Consider the following 18,173-nt stretch of genomic DNA (forward strand, 5'->3'; position numbering starts at 1 on the left):
TCAAGGTAAGGTATGAAAGAAAACTACCGAAGCCTTAATATGGAGGTTCTGCACCAACAGGGCTACTGCTCCGTGCCAACTACCCAAAGCCCAAGGCCAAAACGTCACTCCACAGGTGCACTACCATTCCCACTCAGCCCCAGGCACGTCCATCTTCAGTAACAAGTTCTGCTGATGGATTCTGAATAGCTGAACAGCTGTGCTCTGGGAAGCCCTGAAAGTGAACCTCCCTCCTGTGTGAGGAGCTCTGCGCGGCGAGGTCAGAGCCAGCGGCTGATGGAGCAGTGAAGAGCCCACCTGTACAGTGTGTTGAACGCCTTCTCACAGCCTTGCACGTCACACTCAAATGGCTTCTCCTTCGTGTGCACTCGCACATGGATCCTGAGGCTGTAAGAGGTGAGGAAGGCTTTGCCACAGCCCTCCTGATTACAGACAAAGGTGTACTCTCCTCGGTGAGTCTTCTGGTGGGTGCGCAAGTTGCCTGCTGTGCTGTAGGTGCGGGGGCAGCCCTCAAAGGTGCACTGGTACCGCTTTACCTGGCACAAAGAGGACACATCATCAACAGGGCAAAACAGCTGCCAGGGGCTTCACTCCCACTGAGCCCAGCTTCCAGGAGATACAGACAAAGCAGCAGGTTTTCATCACCAACACAGAAAACAACAATGTCCTCACTGATCACATCATACTGGGATAATGCATAATGAATATGGGGATAAGCGTGTATGTAAATGAGCATTCTAAATTAATATACGGATGTTTCAGACGCTGGTATACATCTAGCCTCTAAGGATGAATACAAATCGACAGTTACCTGTATTCAAATAAAACCTGAGTTTTAAGGCGTGATTGCATACTTTTCCCTTGAGTATTCCATCTTGATTAGAACTGACCAATGTTAAACCGAGTCTAAAACATCCTAAAATTTATATAATTAATCATCAAACAGTATATCAGTAAACGGTTTCCATTGCACATTTTAAAGCCTACACATGAAAAAAAAGTACCATAAAATTTTGGAAGTGTGACATTTCTTAATCTACTCATCTCTTTGTTCCCTTTTACCACTATTTCTTTTTCTTTTCTTTTGCAGTATTGGGGATCTGCACATACTAGGCAAGCTCTCTACCACTGAACTACATCCCAGCCTCTCTTTTTTTTTTTTTTTTTTGGGTGGTACTGGGGATGGAACCCAGGGGCCTTCTACCTCCAGGCTACACCCAGACCTATTTTATATTTTTTATTTGGAAACAGGGTCTCTTAAACCAGCTGAGGCGTGATCCTCCTTTCTCAGCATCCCAAGTGTGGGGATTACAAGCGTGCGCCACCACATCTGGCCCCAGCCCTCTTTTAATAATTTATTTGTGGCACTGGGAATTGAACCCAGCGGCATTTTACCTCTGAGCTACACCCCTAGTCTATTTAACTATTTTGTTTTGTTTTGAAACAGGGTTTAAGTGGCTGAGGCTGGTTGCAGACCTACAATCCTCCTATCTCAGCCCCCCAAGTACTGGAATTACAAGAGTGGCCACCACACCCATTCCAGTTCTCTTTTTGAGACGGTCTTGCTAAGTTGCCCAGGCTGGCCTCTTGCCTCAGCCTACTGAGTGCTGGTATTATAAGCATGTCCCACCGTGCCTGGCACATTACCACACTTCTCGAAAGAGTAAGTCTACATGTGTGCCTCCATTCCGCTTTGTGCCAGTGTATTCCTGGCAGGCTTGGCTCCGCCGAGTGAAACGTCCTTTGAACTGCCCAGTGGTTCAGGCAGATATGTCACAATGAAGATGCCCTCTGCTCTGGAAACTCAGACACACAGTAATGCCACAGGCACTCTTTATCTCCTCTCTGAGATACTCCTTTCTCTTAACCTCTAAATGTAGGTGCATTTCAAAACTTGTCTCTCATCTCCAAAACCTTTCCTATGGACACAGGAGAAGTAGCATTAGATTTGGTAGCAGAAGGCTGAATCTGGCACCTATGTTCAACATAATTCTTATAGTGAATTATGTTAATGTTCAACACCTTAAGCAAATCATTTCCCTTCTCTGAACTTCAGGTTCTTTATTTCTCAAATGTTAATAGTAATGCTTCTCTCTCTCTCTCTCTCTCTCTCTCTCTCTCTCTCTCTCTTTCTCTCTCTCTCTCTCTCTCTTCTCTCTCTCTCTCTCTCTCTGTGCGCGCGCATGTGTGTTTCTACCTAAGGAGCCACACCCCCCAGCCCTGTTTTCTTTTCTTTTTTTTGAAACAGGGTCTTGCTAGGTTGATAAAAGTCTCACTACTTGCTGTGGCTGTCCTCACACCTGTGATTCTCTTGTCTCAGCCTCCCAAGAACTGAGATTATAGGTGTACACTTCCATGCACCAACTCTTTCGGTGGTTTTGAGTGGAACAAAATAAGATAAAATATATGTGGAGCCGGGCTTGGTGGCGCACACTTGTAATCCCAGCATTTGGGAGGCTCAGACAGGAGGATCACAGTTCACGGACAGCCTCAGCTACTTAGTGAGGCCCTTTGCAACTCAGTGAGACTGTTTCAAAATAAAGAATAAAAAATTAGGCTGGGGGTGTAGCTCGGAGGTAGAATGCACCTGGGTTCCATCCCTAGTACAAAAAAAAAAAAAAAAAAAAAATCACAGAAGCCAAAAGAAAATGGGTCTCAAAGCAAAGGGAATGGTTAAAATGTAAAATGTCACAAAAAACAGAAAGGACCTGGGAAACCACAGGATCAGCAGCTAGGAATTCAACAACTCAGCAAGACTAATTCACATGGCTGATGGGGACAAAAGTCTGGATTAAGGTAAATAAATGAAAGAGAGAAGCCATGAGAGTACATTCTTGTAATCCCAGTACTTGAGAGGCTGCCTCAGAGACTTAGTGAGGCCCTCCACAACTCAGTGAGACCCTGTTAAAAAAAAAAGGGGGGGGCCAGGGTTTGATGCCCCTGGGTTTGATCCCCAGTACTACCTCTATAGCTCAGAGGTAGAATGCCCCTGGGTTCAATCTCCAACATCAACAAAAAAGAAAAGGAAGGAGACAGAGAAAGAGAAAGAGAAAACTGAGAAAAAGATGGGTATGAGTCAAAGATGGTTTCCTGTAAAGGGCAAACAGTATATTTTAGGTTCTGTGGGCTTTATGGTCTCTGTCAAAACTATTCAACTCTGCCACTGCATGTTAAAGTAGCTACAGACAAATAAATGAACCAGCAAGGCTATGTTAAAAAAAAAAAAAAAGTATATTTTTTTTCTTAGTACTGAGAATTGAGCCCAGGGGCATCCTACCTCTGAGCTACATTCCCAGACCTATTTTTTTTTTTTAACCTTGAAACAGGGTCTTGCTAAGTTGCTGAGGATATCCTTGAACTTGTGATCCTCCTGTCTCAGCCTCCCAAGTAGTGGGATTACAGGAATGTGCCACCAAGCTTGCCTAAAAAGAAAATTTTAAAGAATGCTATAATTTAAATTTCAGGAGTGACTTCCGGGAAGATGGCGACCGAGAAAAGCGGGGCTTAAGAGCCCTGCTAACAACCAATCTCCATTACCACAAAACCAGCGCCTTTCATAGCCAGAAAACACCATCACCAGAAAAACAAAAAAATCACCAGGCTCCAGAGAGAAAGCGGACTGAGAACAGAGCTCAGGGCCACAGAGGAGACACACGCGCCCGAGGACGCGGCAGCAGCGCCATACTGCCGGCGGCAGCGGCGAACTCATCGGACGGCTACAGCAAGCCAGGTGAGCCGCTGCGGAACAGCCAGGCAGGATCTTTCGGCGCAGACAGCATTTAAAGCTCCCAGTGGCTGAGCTCAGCACACGCTGCAGGGATTCAGAGTGGAAATCAAAACCAGAGAAGAAAAAATACGCCAGCCTCATGGCCGAGGGCGTGGCTGCGGCGCCATATTGCCACCGGCGGCGGCAGCAGCAGTGAATTCGCCGAATCCAGTACAGCTACATCTGCGTACTCAAGAACAGTGAGTCAAATTGCGGGCCACAGAGGAGAGATCCCAGTACTGTACCTCACTGTACTCAGTGAGGGAGTGGTGGTGGCAGAGATATCACACCATAGGAGAACGTGCAACCTGGCACCCCCCATAGTTTAAAGCAGCCTCTATCGACTCCCTGGGTCGGAGACTCTGTGATAAAACCCAGTAAAGGAGTAGTGGGGTCTGAGATACTACTGACTCGAGATCCAGAACACCTTAAGTGAAGTCATAGTGACCCAAGGGAAGAACCCAGAGAAGGCACAAGCATCCGAAATCATGGGAAAGAGGAATAATACTGGAGCAATGAATACCGCCCACAACCCCACAACATCAGAACCCGATAAAACAGAAAATCAGAGATTTCTAGAAGATCAAATCAGGAAAATAACTGTAGAAATAATAGAGGTGCTTCGAAAAGAACTCAGAGAGAGCCAAAAAGAGATAAAGGATGCAATTAATGAAGTAAAGGCCTCAATTCAAAGCACAAACAACCGATTAGAACACATGGAGAACAGAATCTCGCTCTTAGAAGATGAGCAATCCAAAAATGAACGCATAGTTTCTAATCTAGAAAAAAATATCCGACAGCAGGAATCTGACATTGAAGAAATATGGGCCCATCTTAAGAGAGCTAACCTAAGAATAATTGGAATAGAGGAGGGAAAAGAAAGTGATACCAAAGGGATCAACAATCTCTTCAAGGAAGTAATAGCAGAAAATTTTCCAAACATAGAGCAAGAGGTTGATACACAGATCCAGGAAACTTATAGAACTCCCTTTAGACAGGATCGGAGAAGAGGATCCCCACGCCACATAATTGTCAAAATGACCAATGTGGAAGCCAAGCAGAGAATCTTAAAGGCAACAAAAACAAAGGGCCAAGTGACATTCAGAGGCAAACCAATTAGAATCACTCCAGACTTCCCAAACCAAGTCATGAGAGCCAGAAGGGCTTGGAGTAACATATTCCAAACTCTGAAAGAAAACAACTTCCAGCCAAAAATTTCCTATCCAGCAAAGCTTTCTATCAAATTAGATGGAGAAATAAGAAGCTTCCATGACAAACAGAAACTGAAGGAATTTATGTCTTCAAAACCAGCGCTAGAGAAAATACTCAAAGAGATTAACTACAAAGAAGAAATAGGTAACACTCACCAGAACCAGAGAAACAAGAGTTTCCACCCAACAGACAACTAAGATTGGTTATCTGTGGAGATTCATTATTTATGTTAGTCTTTTACCTATCTCTAAATTGTATTGTTTGCCTTTATTGTTGTTAATTTTTAGGATTTCTAGTTGGGATATTAATATACCTTCAGATATAGCAATTGGAAATATTTTATCCCATTCTATTAGTAACTTTTAACTCTGTTTACATTGTCTTTGGATATACAATATTTTTTTTTATTTTTTAGGGAGTCTGTATATTCTTCTGTTGCCTGTGCCATTGAAATCATATCCAAGAAATCACTGCCAAATTCAATGTTGTGAGGTTTTATGACCCGGATTTTCTCCTAAAAGTTTATAGTCTTAAGATTTATATTTAGGTCTTTTATCTATTTTGAGTTAATACTTGTATGTGGGATTAGGTAAGGGTCCAATTTTATTCTTTTCTATGTAATTATTATTTTTCAACAATATTTAGTTAAAAGAATATTATTTCCACCACCAAATGTTCGTGGAAACCTTGTCAAAAATAACTTTACAATATAGGGAAGAATTTAGCTCTAGGCTTGTATTTAACTCCAATGGTTTATATATCTGCCTTTAGAACAGTACTACACTGTTTCAATTATTGTAGCTTTATATGGTTTGAAATCAGAAAATATATATCTGCTAGCTTTGTTCTTCTTCAAGATCGTTTTGGGTATCTAGAATTCATATTCCATATTAGGATAGAGTTTTTTCTGAAAAATAAATATATAAATATATGATAGTAAAAAAAAAAATAAATAAAAAAAATAAATTTCATATAATTTTTACCTGTCACAATTTTTTTTTTTACAGTACTGGGAATGGAACTCAGGGGCATTCTACCCCAAAGCTATACCCCCAGCCCTATTTTTTATCCTTTACTATTTTGAAACAGGGCCCCACTAAGTCTAAGTAGCTGAGGCTGTCCACAAACCGCAATCCTCCTGTCTCAACTTCCCAAATGCTGGGATTACAAGTGCGTGCCATCACATCTGGCCTGTCACAAGATATTATTCTTTTCTTGATTAAAAAAAAAATCATTAAAAGATGTGAAACCAACTGGGCAGTGGTGCATGTCTGTAATTCCAGTACGTGGGAGGTTGAGACAGGAGGATCACAGCTTCACGACCAGCCTCAGCAACTTAGTGAGGCCCTCCACAACTTAGTGAGACCCTGTTTCCAAATAAAAAATAAAAGAGGGCTAAGGGTATAGCTCAGAAGTAGAATGCCCCTGGGTTTGATCCCCAGTACTACCAAAAAAAAAAAAAAAAAAAAAAAAAAAAAAAGATGTAAAACCACTCTTAGTTCTAGAGCCATACAAAAACAAGCAGCTGGACAGGTTTGACCTGCAAGCCATGTGCCCTGAAACTTGCAGGGGTGGAAAAAGGAGGGCCCTGACTCTTCTGGTCTTGCTTTTCTTCTCCCTCTTGTCTGTCCAACGCCAACATGACCTTGCTCGAGTCTTCAGGCTCTTTAGGCAAGTGCTCTCTCACCTGTTCACTTTTTACCCTTCTTTCGTCGGCCTGCCACACAGATGTTCCATAAACATCCACTGAACTGGATTACTCAACTGCTACTCTCAAGTCTCGGTGCCTAGTTTTGAGTTCATTGCCGAGTAATTCCAAAATGGCACTCTGTACATGCCATCTCTGCTCAAATGGCAACGTCTCTGTCCCTGAGCCTGTTATACAGCATATCCCCAGGGCCCACCCACTTCCACACAGGACTCTGCATCCTCAAACAGAAGGCCCTGTTTGAGGGCTACGGCGTACTCGAACCCAACTGCAACTCTGATTTCCCACTGCAGGGCGCCTGCTCTCTCCTTTCCCTCTATTAGAAATGCCCAGTTCGTTCTTTCTTTCTTTCTTTCTTTCTTTCTTTCTTTCTTTCTTTCTTTCTTTTTTCCCTCCCTTCCTTCCTCCCTCCTCCTCCTTCTTCTCTTTCTCTTCTCTACTCTTCTCTCTCTCTCTCTCTCTCTCTCTCTCTCTCTCTTTCTCTCTCTCTCTCTCTCTTTCGTGGTACTGGAGATTGAACCCAAGGGCATTCTACCTCCGAGCTACACTTCCAGTCCTGATTTTTTTTTAATCTTTATTTTGAAACAGGGTCTTACTAAGTTGCAGAGGGCCCCACTAAGTAGCTGAGGCCGTCCATTGCCTGCCATCCTCCTGTCTCAGCCTCCCAAGTACTGGGATTACAAGCCTGCACCACCACACCTGGCTCTTTCTTTGCTTTTTTGAGTCTCCCTCTTTCTTTGATTCAAGCCTCACTATCCCTTAGGTCCTTGATAATCACTGTATGAGCTGGGCATTGTGGTGTACGCCTGTAATCCCAGTACTTGAAGTAGGAGGATCGCAGGTTAGAAGGTTGTCAGCAACTTAGTGAGAACCTATTTCCAAATAAAAAATAAAACAGGGCTGGGGCTGTAGCTCGGAGGTAGAATGCCTCCGGGTTCAACCCCGTACCACAAATCATCATCATCATCATCATCATCATCATCCCTCCATGACTAGAGGACAGCTCCCTTCTCTACATGCCAATGTTATTTACCTATACCACTCATTCGACACTTAGCTTATATGGTTAATTATCCTCTCATGCCTTTATCCTGTCTTCCCCTCAAGACTAAAAAGCTCTTTAGTGCTTCCAGACAGAGACACAGCTGGTTAGTGATTTCAAGATAATCACTGACCAGTAAGGAGAACTCGGACTGCAGATAAAGATTTACAATAAAGGAGTCTCTATGTCTCCTCCATAAAGCTTAGGATGATCATGGTGAAAAAGAGCAGAATTTATTCTGAAGATGCTGCTGCAGTGCTAAACTTATAAAAAGTAACTGCAGCTGGGTGTGGTGGTGCACACTTGCAATCCCAGCATTCGGGAGGCTCAGACAGGAGGATCGCGCAGATCTGAAGCCAGCCTCAGCTACTTAGTGAGGTCCTTTACAACTCAGTGAGACCTTGTTTCAAAATTAAGAATAAACAAAAAAAATAGGCGCTGGGCGTGGTGGCGCACGCTTGTGATCCCCGCGCTTGGGAGGCGGAGACAGAAGGATCGCACAGGTTTGAAGCCATCCACGCTGGCTTAAGAGACCCTGTTTCCACATAAAAAGTATAAAATAGGTCTGGGAGTGTAGCCCAGAGGTAGAAGGGCTTCCAGGAACCCCAGTACCACCAAAAAAAAAAAAAAAAAATAGGGCTGGGATGTCACTCAGAGGTAGAATGCCCCTGGGTTTCATCCCCAGTACCACAAAAAAAAAAAAAGTAATTACAATAAATCATTAGCCCTCCTCTCTGCCCTCCTCTCATCTGAGTTTTTTATTTTAACCAGTTCAAGCTTCAGCCCAATGTTCCTTCCTCAAGAGAACTTTCTCTGGCCCTCATTCCCATCCTCAACTAGAAGAGGTATCCTCACTAGAGGGTCTCATAGCTTCCTGTGCAGTTAGCCCTATCTGTGGGTCCTGCATCCACAGACTTAGCCAACCATGGATAGAAAATACTCTGGAAAAAAAAACCAAAACTGTGTGTTGACCATGTACAGAATTTTATCCTCATTTTCATTCCCTAAACTTTATTACAGCACTTACATTGTATTAGGTACTACTAGTAATCTAAAGATAATTTAAGCTGGACAGTGGTACACACTTATAATCCCAATACTTGGGAGGCTGAGGCAGGAAGATCACAGATTTAAGAATAGCCTCGGCAATACAGCAAGACTCTCAGTAACTTAGGGACACCCTGTTTCAAGATAAAAAAATAAAAAGTTCTGGAATGGAACTACAGTAAAACACCCTGGGTTCAGTCCCCAGGCCACATACACACAAAAACAGAGATCAAAACAGATGGGAAGCCAGTGCTTCTAATTCCAGTACTTGGGAGGCCCAGACAAGAGGACTCAGATGAGGCGAGCCTTAGCAATTTAGACACTGCTTCACCTTTTTCCCCCGCTTCGTGGTATTAGGGATTAAAACCCAGGGGCATTCTCATCTTTGAGCTATACCTCCAGCCCTATTTTATTTTTGAGTTTGAAACAGGGTCTCAACAAAGTTGCAGAAGCCCTCAATAAATTATTGATGCTGGCTGCTAACCTGTGATCCTCCTGTCTCAGCCTCCCAAGTACTGGGATTATAAACCAGCACCACCAGACCTACCTACATTATTTCAAGTTAAAAATAAAAAATAAAAATAGAGCCAGGTGTGGTGGCCCACGCTTGTAATCCCAGTACTTGGGAGGCTGAAGCAGGAGGATCACATACCTGCGGCCAGCCTCAGCAACTTAGTGAGGCTCTCCACAAGAGACCTGTTTCAAAGTAAAGAACAAAAAAATAGAGCCACACATGGCGGTACACGCTTTTTATCCCAGAACTTGGGAGGCTAAGACAGGAAGGAGGATGGCAGTTCATGGACAGCTTTAGCTATTTAGTGAGGCCCTTGGCAAGTCAGTGAGACCCTGTTTCAAAATAAAGAATAAAAAAAAAATTGGGCTTAGAGGTAGAATGCCTCTGGGTTCCATCCCCAGTTCTACACTATAACTACATAAATAAATAAATATGTATGAAGCCAGAAATGGTGGTAGCATGCTTGTAATCCTAGTACTTGGAAGGCTGAGACAGGAAGATCTCAGGTTCAAGAACAGCCTCAACAAAGTAGTAAAATTCTCAACCTAGTGAAACCCTGTTTCTAAATAAAAATAAAAGAGGGCTGGGAGTGCAGCTTGGAAAGAGAATGTCCTGGGTTCAATCCCCTGTACCTTCCCACACAATGAATGAATGAATGAATGAATGAATGAATAGGGCTGAGGGTCTAGCTCAAGGTAGAGTGCCCCTGAGTTCATGCCCCACTGCCAAAGAAAAGAAAATGTAAAGTCTATGGGAGGATGAGATAGGCTTTATGCAAATATGCCGGCTGAAGGGTACAAGGACTTGAGAACCCATGAATGGGGGAAGGGAAAGTATTTCTAGAACCAATCCCCAAAGGATGATGAAGGCAAACTAACTGCATTTAAGTATAAGATATAATTATGTAACTAAATAATTCACATTATCTTTACTTGCCAAGCGCAGACATATCTGGAAATCAGGCAACTAAATACCTGTTGACTCAAATGCATGCATGGCTACTTTCAGGTGGGCTTTCCCTGAGAAGGGACAGGGACGGAACCACCTTGCTCACCGGCAGCACGGCCTCAGAGACTGGCCTTAGAGAACTGCCCCTCCACTCATTTAAATGTCGTCCTCAGTACTGGGATCTGAACCCAGGTCTCTACCACCGAGTTACATCCCCATGCCTTTTTTTTTTCTTTTCTTTTCTTTTTTCTTTTTTTTTTTTCTTTTTTTTTTTTTTTTTTTTTTTTGCTGTACTAAGGATGGGACCCAGGGGCATTCTACCTCCAAGGTACACCCCTGCCCTATTTTTTATTCTTTATTTTGAAACAGGGTCTCACTGAGTTGCAAAGGGCCTCATTATGTAGCTGAGGCTGTCCGCGAACCGCGATCCTCCTGTCTCAGCCTCCCAAATGCTGGGATTATAAGCATTTTTGAAATAGGGTCTCACTAAGTTGCCGAGGCTGACCTGGAACTTTGAATCCTGTCTCAGGCCCGAGTAACTGAGCTTGACAGCACACGCCACCATGCCCAGCTTTCAGTCACATACTTGAATGAATGAAGACCACAAGTATAAGAGGAACAGAGCTTCAAGGAGGACGGTCTACTAAGTCAAATGTAGAAGAGATAACTGATAAAGCACTTCTGGGTTTTAACAGTCACAGCTACCTAAGCACAGGGAGTTTCACTGGAGTAGGAAGTAGGAGCAGAAGCCAGAATGTGCAGCAGAGTCTGGACTAGACTTTCAAGAAAACGGGGCAGAGAAGGGCCGGGGGAGAGGAAGGTGGAAGGATATAGATATTTAGGAGAAGGAATAGTGAGGAAAGTATATTTGTAATTGAAAGTATGTTACGCTAGGTATGGTGATACACACCCCTAATCCTGGTACTTTGGAGACCAAGATAGGAGGATTGCAGGTTTGAGGCTGGCCAGACCCTGAGCAAATTAGTGAGACCCTGTTTCAAACTAAAAAATAAAAGAGGGCTGGGAATGTAGCTCAGCGGTAGAACATCCTGGGTTCAATACCCAGTACCACTAAATAAATAAAGGTATATTAGACAGGTATGGTGGCACATAGCTTTAATATCAGCTACTCAGGAGGCTGAAGCAGGAGGATTGTAAATTCAAGGCCAGCCTGAGCAATTCAGTGAGACTCTGTCTCAAAATAAAATAAAATAAAAATAATGATGATAATAAAAAGGGTTGGCAATGCAGCTCAGTGTAGGACACTACTGAATTAACCCACAGTACCCAAATCAAAAAGCTGCATTAGACAGCTGACTGTGGAAGCAAATGCCTGCTCCCTCCACAGTAGAATGAATGAATAATCTCGCATCTCATCTGAAGGAGACAGCGAGCGGAAGTCACTATTCTGTGTCTTTTGGAATTATTTTAAAATACCAGCAATCTCAGAAAAAGAAATATGTGCACCTCCTCAAACGAGATCAGAACAGGAAGCTGCAAACATCTCACGCACAAAGGTTTTCATGACCACACAGAGGTGAACTGCAACATCTGGTCCCTTTACATACCATTAAGGTTTAGCATTCATATATATATGTATGTGTGTAATTTTTGTGGTACTGGGTATTGAATCCAAGGACATTCTACTTCTGAGCTACACCCCTATTTATTTATTTATTTTGGTGGTACTGGGGTTCCTGGACACCCTTCTACCTCCAGGCTATACACCCAGACCCTTTTTTTTTTTTTTTTTTTTTAATTTGGAAACAGGGTCTCTTAAGCCAGCGGCTGACTTCGAACCTGCGCGATCCTCCTGTCTCCGCCTCCCAAGCATGGGGATTACAAGCGTGCGCCACCACGCCCGGCCCCTATTATTTTTTTTCTGAAACAGGATCCCATTGAGTTGCTGAGGGCCTTGCTAAGTTGCTGAGGCTGGCCTCAAACCTGTGATCCTCCTGTCTCAGCCTCCCACGTGCTGGGATTACAGGCATGCATTAACATACTCAGCCTCATGTTCGTGTATTTTAAAAGTTATGTTCCAGGAATTCAATTGTGCTTGGTGCTCTGAATACAAAAAACAAAACCAAACAAAACCCTATGCCTTGCTTTCAAGGAGCTCAAAATCAAAAAAAGAAGTGAACAGATAAACAAATAAGAACAATTTGGTCAGAGAAGCTGCACTGACCATGAATGTTCAGCCCACCAGGAGCATGGAGAGGAATGTGACCGAGACCTGGGCTGACTTAGAAAGGCTTCTTGATGGGCTGCTAGAGGAGCTACCAAGTTGAATTTAAAGACTCCAGGGAGGGGTGACACAAAATTACTTTGCTTACCAAAATGAATGATTAGAGTACCTCTAATATGAACATATCACTGATTAATATAAAGTATATAAAGAAACTGCTTCTTGAGAGAATCTCATATGAAGGAGACAGTAGTGAAAGACACTTCCACAAAGAGTTCCTAACAAAAAACTTTTTTTTTTTTTTGGTGGCACTGAGGATTAAACTCAGGGCCAGTCTACCTCTACCCCCCAGACCTTTTTATTTTTGTTTTGAGACAAGGTCTCACTGCCCTGGAACCTGCCATCATCTCAGCCTCTCGAACCTGCCATCCTCCTGTCTCAGCCTCCCAAGTACTGTGATTACAAACGTGCAATACCACACCCATCTCTAACAACATTTTAACCTTTTTTTTTGGGGGGGGGTACTGCGGATTGAACCCAGGGGCATTCCAACTCTTAAACTATACCCACAGCCCTATTTTATTTTATTTTTTGTGGTACTGGGGATGGAACCCAAGGCATTGTACCTCCGAGCTACATGCCCCAGCCCTGTTGTTTAGTCTTTTTATTTTTGAAACAGGGTCTCAGTGAGTTGCAAAGGGCCTCGCTACATAGCTGAGGCTGGCCATGAATGGCGATCCTCCAGTCTCAGCCTCCCAAATGGATGTTGGGATCGCAAGCATGTGCCACCATGCCCTGCTCTTTATTATTTTATTTTGAGGGTCTCACTCAATTGCTGAGGTTAGCCTCAACCTTGCAATCTTCCTTTCTCAGCCTCCCACGTATTAGGATTTCAGATGTGTGGCACCATGCCTGGATCACTTGAACCATTTCTTAAACTAGAGATTACCTCCATACCTCCCTTGACAACCATGGAGGCTGCAAGGGAAACCAAATGAGCATTCACTGAACAAGCACGCAGCGCCGGACTGTATGGACGGGTCTTACGCAAACCCCGTGTACGTGCTTCCATAGAAAAGTGCCCTCAGTCGCTAAGCAGATTTGAATTTCCTCCAACAGCTTCCAGTGACCATGCCCCAGAGCAGAGGGACACAGGTGAGCTGCACCAGGTGGAGTCTAATGCTACCAAGAGAGGAAGTACGAGCGTCTGAAGACCTGACACGGGACTTACCAAGCATTCTGAGCAGTTCTAAAAAGTAGAGAAACACTTAGCCGGGCGTGGTGGCGCACGCTTGTAATCCCCGCACTTGGGAGGCTGAGACAGGAGGATCGCACAGGTTCAAAGCCAACCTCAGCTGGCTTAAGAGACCCTGTTTCCAAATAAAATATAAAATAGGTCTGGGAGTGTAGCCCCGAGGTAGAAGGCCCCTGGGTTCCACCCCCAGGACCACACACACACACATAGAGAAGCACTTAACAAGGATTAGCGTCCCGTTAGTCAGCGGAATCAGAGAAAGAAAGGCGAGAAAAGCGAAAGTGAGAAAGCGAAGTCTGGACTCCAGGAAACAAAAACTTCAAAAAATTAGGAGAAGAAAAAAAGGCTGGGTTTCTGCTGGAAGGAGGGAAAGACAAGTGAGGCTAAAAGAAAAAAAAAAAAGAAGCGAGGCCAGAGAGAATTAGACGCCCCATACATTTGTAGCTCTGTTCAATAAGGAAAGGGTCCCTGATGAACACCCCGTAATGAACGGCCCCAGGAGCTGCCGTTCCTCCCGCCACTGGTGACCTCCCTTTCCTCTCCCTGACACCCACACTCGCGCTGGCACTGGCCGCCTTTCTCCTACTCCACGAGCATCCGCGGTGCTGGAATCAGAACACGCGCTCCGCAGGGCCAGCAGGTACCCACCCTCACGCTCCGCCCTGAACGGCCGCCCGTCATTCCTCAGCCTGTTCACAGCCAGCAGGTCTGTGTCTGTCTCTCCTGTCTTTGTGAAAGTGATGTGTGGTGGTAGAAAGCATGGGCTTTGGCATCCACAAAGCCCACAATTCAAATCTCAGTGTTCAGCCTCAATTTTTCCAGCTGCAAAATGGAGCTAAGTGTATTTTACAAGATTATGCAAGTGAAATACAGAACTATATTAAAACTCCTTAGCCAGAGGTAGTGGCGCAGCACACCTGTAATCCCAGTACCTAGGAGGCTGAGACAGGAAGACCACAGGTTTGAGGGCAGACTCAGCAAGTAGTGAGACCTCGTTCACAAAAGTAAAATAGGCTGAGTGTGTGGCTTGGAGGTAGAATGCCTCTAGGTTCAATCCCCAATACAAAACCAAAAAACAAAACCCTAACGCAGCGACTGGTACACAGCAGATACTCCACAGATGCTAGCTCTCTCGTCCTCTCCCCAGTGCCGGCAAAGTGAAGTAGGAGTCTTCATTCTTTATCTGTAAGCGCCCCAAATGCCCACCATGGAAGATGCCAGTGGTCATGTAGAAGGAAGTCAAAGGTGACCAAGCATGAGGTCAAAAGATGAGGGCTGGTGTTCACAGAACCTCTGTAGGGGGCCACATATATCCTCCTTTTAAAACACATTTGTAGCCGGGCGTGGTGGCGCACGCTTGTAATCCCCGCGCTTGGGAGGCAGGGACAGGAGGATCGCACAGGTTTGAAGCCAGCCTCAGCTACTTAGTGAGGCTCTCAGCAACTTAGTGAGACCCTGTTTACAAATAAAATGTAAAATAAAATAGGTCTGGGAGTATAGCTCGGAGGTAGAAAGCCTCCTCTGGGTTCCACCCCCAGTACCACCTAAAAATAAAAATAAATAAAAAATAAAACACATTTGTAAGCCAGGTGTGGTGGTACACACTTGTAATCCCAGCATTTGGGAGGCTGAGACAGGAGGATCGCGGTTCACAGACAGCATCAGCTATTTAGTGAGGCCCTTTGCAACTCAGTGACACCCTGTTTCAAAATAAAGAGCCAGGCGTGATGGCACACACTTGTAATCCCCACGCTTGGGAAGCTGAGACAGGAGGATCGCACAGGTTCAAAGCCAGCCTCAGCTACTTAGTGAGGCTCTCAGCAACTTAGTGAGTCCCTGTTTCCAAATAAAATATAAACCTGGGAGTATAGCCCAGAGATAGAAAGCCTCTGGGTTTCACCCCCAGTACCACCAAAAAAATAAATAAATAAAAAATGGGGCTGGAGGTGTAGCTCAGAGGTAGGATGCCCCTGGGTTCCATCCCCAGTACCGCCAAAAACAAAAACATAAAAAGCACATTTGTAAGTGGTGGCTCATTCCACAGGGTACTACTATGACACTTCAGCTAATTAGGTGCTACCAAGACTTCTGTGGGCTATCTTGGAACCCAATCACAATTTATAATTTGTCTCAAGGAAAAAACACCACCCAAAAGAGTTCCTAACTAAGACTACTTTACATTTCAGCCCCTTCTTGAACTGGAGGTTACTTCCATACCTCCCTGAGAAGTACGAGGCCTGCGAGGACGAGAGAGCAAACGCACACTCACTCAACAACCACGAAGCGCCACACACTCTGGTCAACGTTTCATGCATACACCGTGTGTATTTTATATGCATAAACCTCATTTAATCGTTACAGAATGCAATGGGATATTTTTATCACAAATTCACAAAAGAGGAAACAGAGCAGCTTGCCCAAAGCCACAGGGCTAGCACACAGCAGAACAAAGATGGAACTCAGGTTGGCACTGCCCCTCCACAGAAGAAACAATGCTAAGAATAAGCTTGACTTAAATAAGAGGAGAAACAAAAGACCCACTGAAACTTAGGTTCTTGCGCAATGTCTTAACGATAGCAAAATTTTAGCAAAGCCCAGTATGTACAGTCTAGGCAAAATGAACATTTTTGAGACCTGTAATTTCTACAGCATCCAGTTTGGAAAACAGTATATACATAAAACCAAACCCGTCCTTGTGCAGGACAATGGACCTCTGTGATGGAAACACTCATGACAAAGGAGGGGGACACGGTACACACGCAGGCATGTAAGGGATGCACAGAAAGATGGTTTCATCTGGTGGCACACGGAAAACACATCCTGCTCGAGAGTCCTCAGAACATCACACACATACAGCCATTAGCAGTTCCCCACCAGATTCCAAGCCTCTGAGGCCGGGGACCTCTTAGTACTTCCTGATATGGGGTAAAAGAAGCCAAAGTTTGGAGGGAAAAGAAAATGAATGGATCCTTAACACTTGATTTTCAAGCCGTGACGCTCTGCCCTGGTTCTGCAAGGCAATTAATTCTGCAGGATTCAGAAGGGGGCCTGAGAAGAGCGGAATCAGTGCGTGGAGTGGAAGGGAGTCAGAACACCTTGGCTTTTCTGATCACATCGCTCCACTGCTTGAGGGATTTACATCGAGGAATACGATTGGAACCAGGTCTCCAATATGAAGAACACACGACAAAAAGGCTCTGAAACACTGGAGTCAAACTGCCCCCCTTTCTCTTACACCTAAAATTTTTCAGGCTAAAAAAAGGCAATCTCAGGTCAGGGGGATAGGTCATTGGTTGAGGGCTTTTCTAGCTACTGTGAGGCCCTGAGTTTAATCTCCAATACCACCAAAAGAAAAATAGAAAGAAAGAACAAAAGGAAGGAAGGAGCTCCTCTTGGCATGTCACTGACTACACAAGTCATTCCTGCTGTGTCCAGAAGCCATACAGCGGCAGCCCATTACACAAAGCAGCGCTGTGGCTGCTTCTTTGTAGAAAAGGATGTCTTCTCCCGATCAATGCGCTGTAATACTATGATGTATCACAAAGAACATATATGGTATGACTCCTAGCTTTCTTTCCATTTCTTGGACAACTATCCAGAAGAAGAGTAGGAAGCTCAGTTACCTACAGAGGATACGTCATGTTCAACACTGTGGTTCACAAAGAGGTAGGTGAACATCCGAGGAAACACGGACTGCATGAACCGACTAAATGAACAGCTGCTTTAGAAACCTGGAATGTAAAGTCTTTTTTTTTTTTTTTTTTTTTTGGTGGTACTGGGGATGGAACCCAAGGGCCTTCTACCTCCGGGCTACACTCCCAGACCTATTTTATATGGAAAAAAGTGTCTCTTAAACCAGCTGAGGCTGGCTTCGAACCTGCGCTATCCTCCTGTCTCAGCCTCCCAAGCGCGGGGATTACAAGCATGTGCCACCACGCCCGGCTAATGTAAAGTCTTAATGGAGAGCAAAATTTAAGAATGATTTTAAGCAGAATGACAATATTTGATTAGAATTTCTTTTTTTGTTGTTGTTGTTGTTATTTTGGTGATACTGGGGTTCCTGGAAACCTTTTTACCTCCAGGCTACACTCCCAGACCTATCTTTTTATATTTTTATTTGGAAACAGAGTCTCTTAAGCCAGTGAGGCTGGGTTAGAAGCTGCGCGATCCTCCTGTCTCCGCCTCCCAAGCACGGGGATTACAAGCCTGCATCACCACGCCCGGCCTGGTTGGTTTATTTTTGCACAAGACAAACGTGGGGGGAGGGGGGATGAAGCAACAGGTAAGACAACTATATACTCTAGGAAACAATTGAACAGTCAGGGTTAAACAGGAAAATCAGGCTAAAATCTGACTCAGAAAATAAGCTGCTTAAGGAAGCCAAGAAGACTAACTTGTTATCAAATGACTTGATTTCTCAAGAGTAGCACCTGTGTATAAAGAGTCAGGAACAAATCAAGTTTAATAAAAGAAGGCAGGAAAAAATAAGGGTGGTT

General features: G+C 44.2%; 1 protein-coding gene across 1 annotated transcript in view; it reads right to left on the reverse strand.

Moving 5' to 3' along the window:
- The window catches only part of MTF1 (metal regulatory transcription factor 1), a gene marked incomplete at both ends in the record, with an annotated part of 50,094 nt that overhangs the window by 24,970 nt on the left and 6,951 nt on the right, over window positions 1-18,173 (reverse strand). Inside the window, one exon of the mRNA XM_080691013.1 lies at window positions 298-536. Within this exon, the coding sequence (XP_080547139.1) occupies window positions 298-536 (239 nt within the window). The remainder of the gene's footprint in view (window positions 1-297; window positions 537-18,173) is intronic.

This window comes from Muscardinus avellanarius (genome assembly GCF_963383645.1).
Source record: "Muscardinus avellanarius genome assembly, chromosome: 3".
Taxonomy (NCBI): domain Eukaryota; kingdom Metazoa; phylum Chordata; class Mammalia; order Rodentia; family Gliridae; genus Muscardinus; species Muscardinus avellanarius.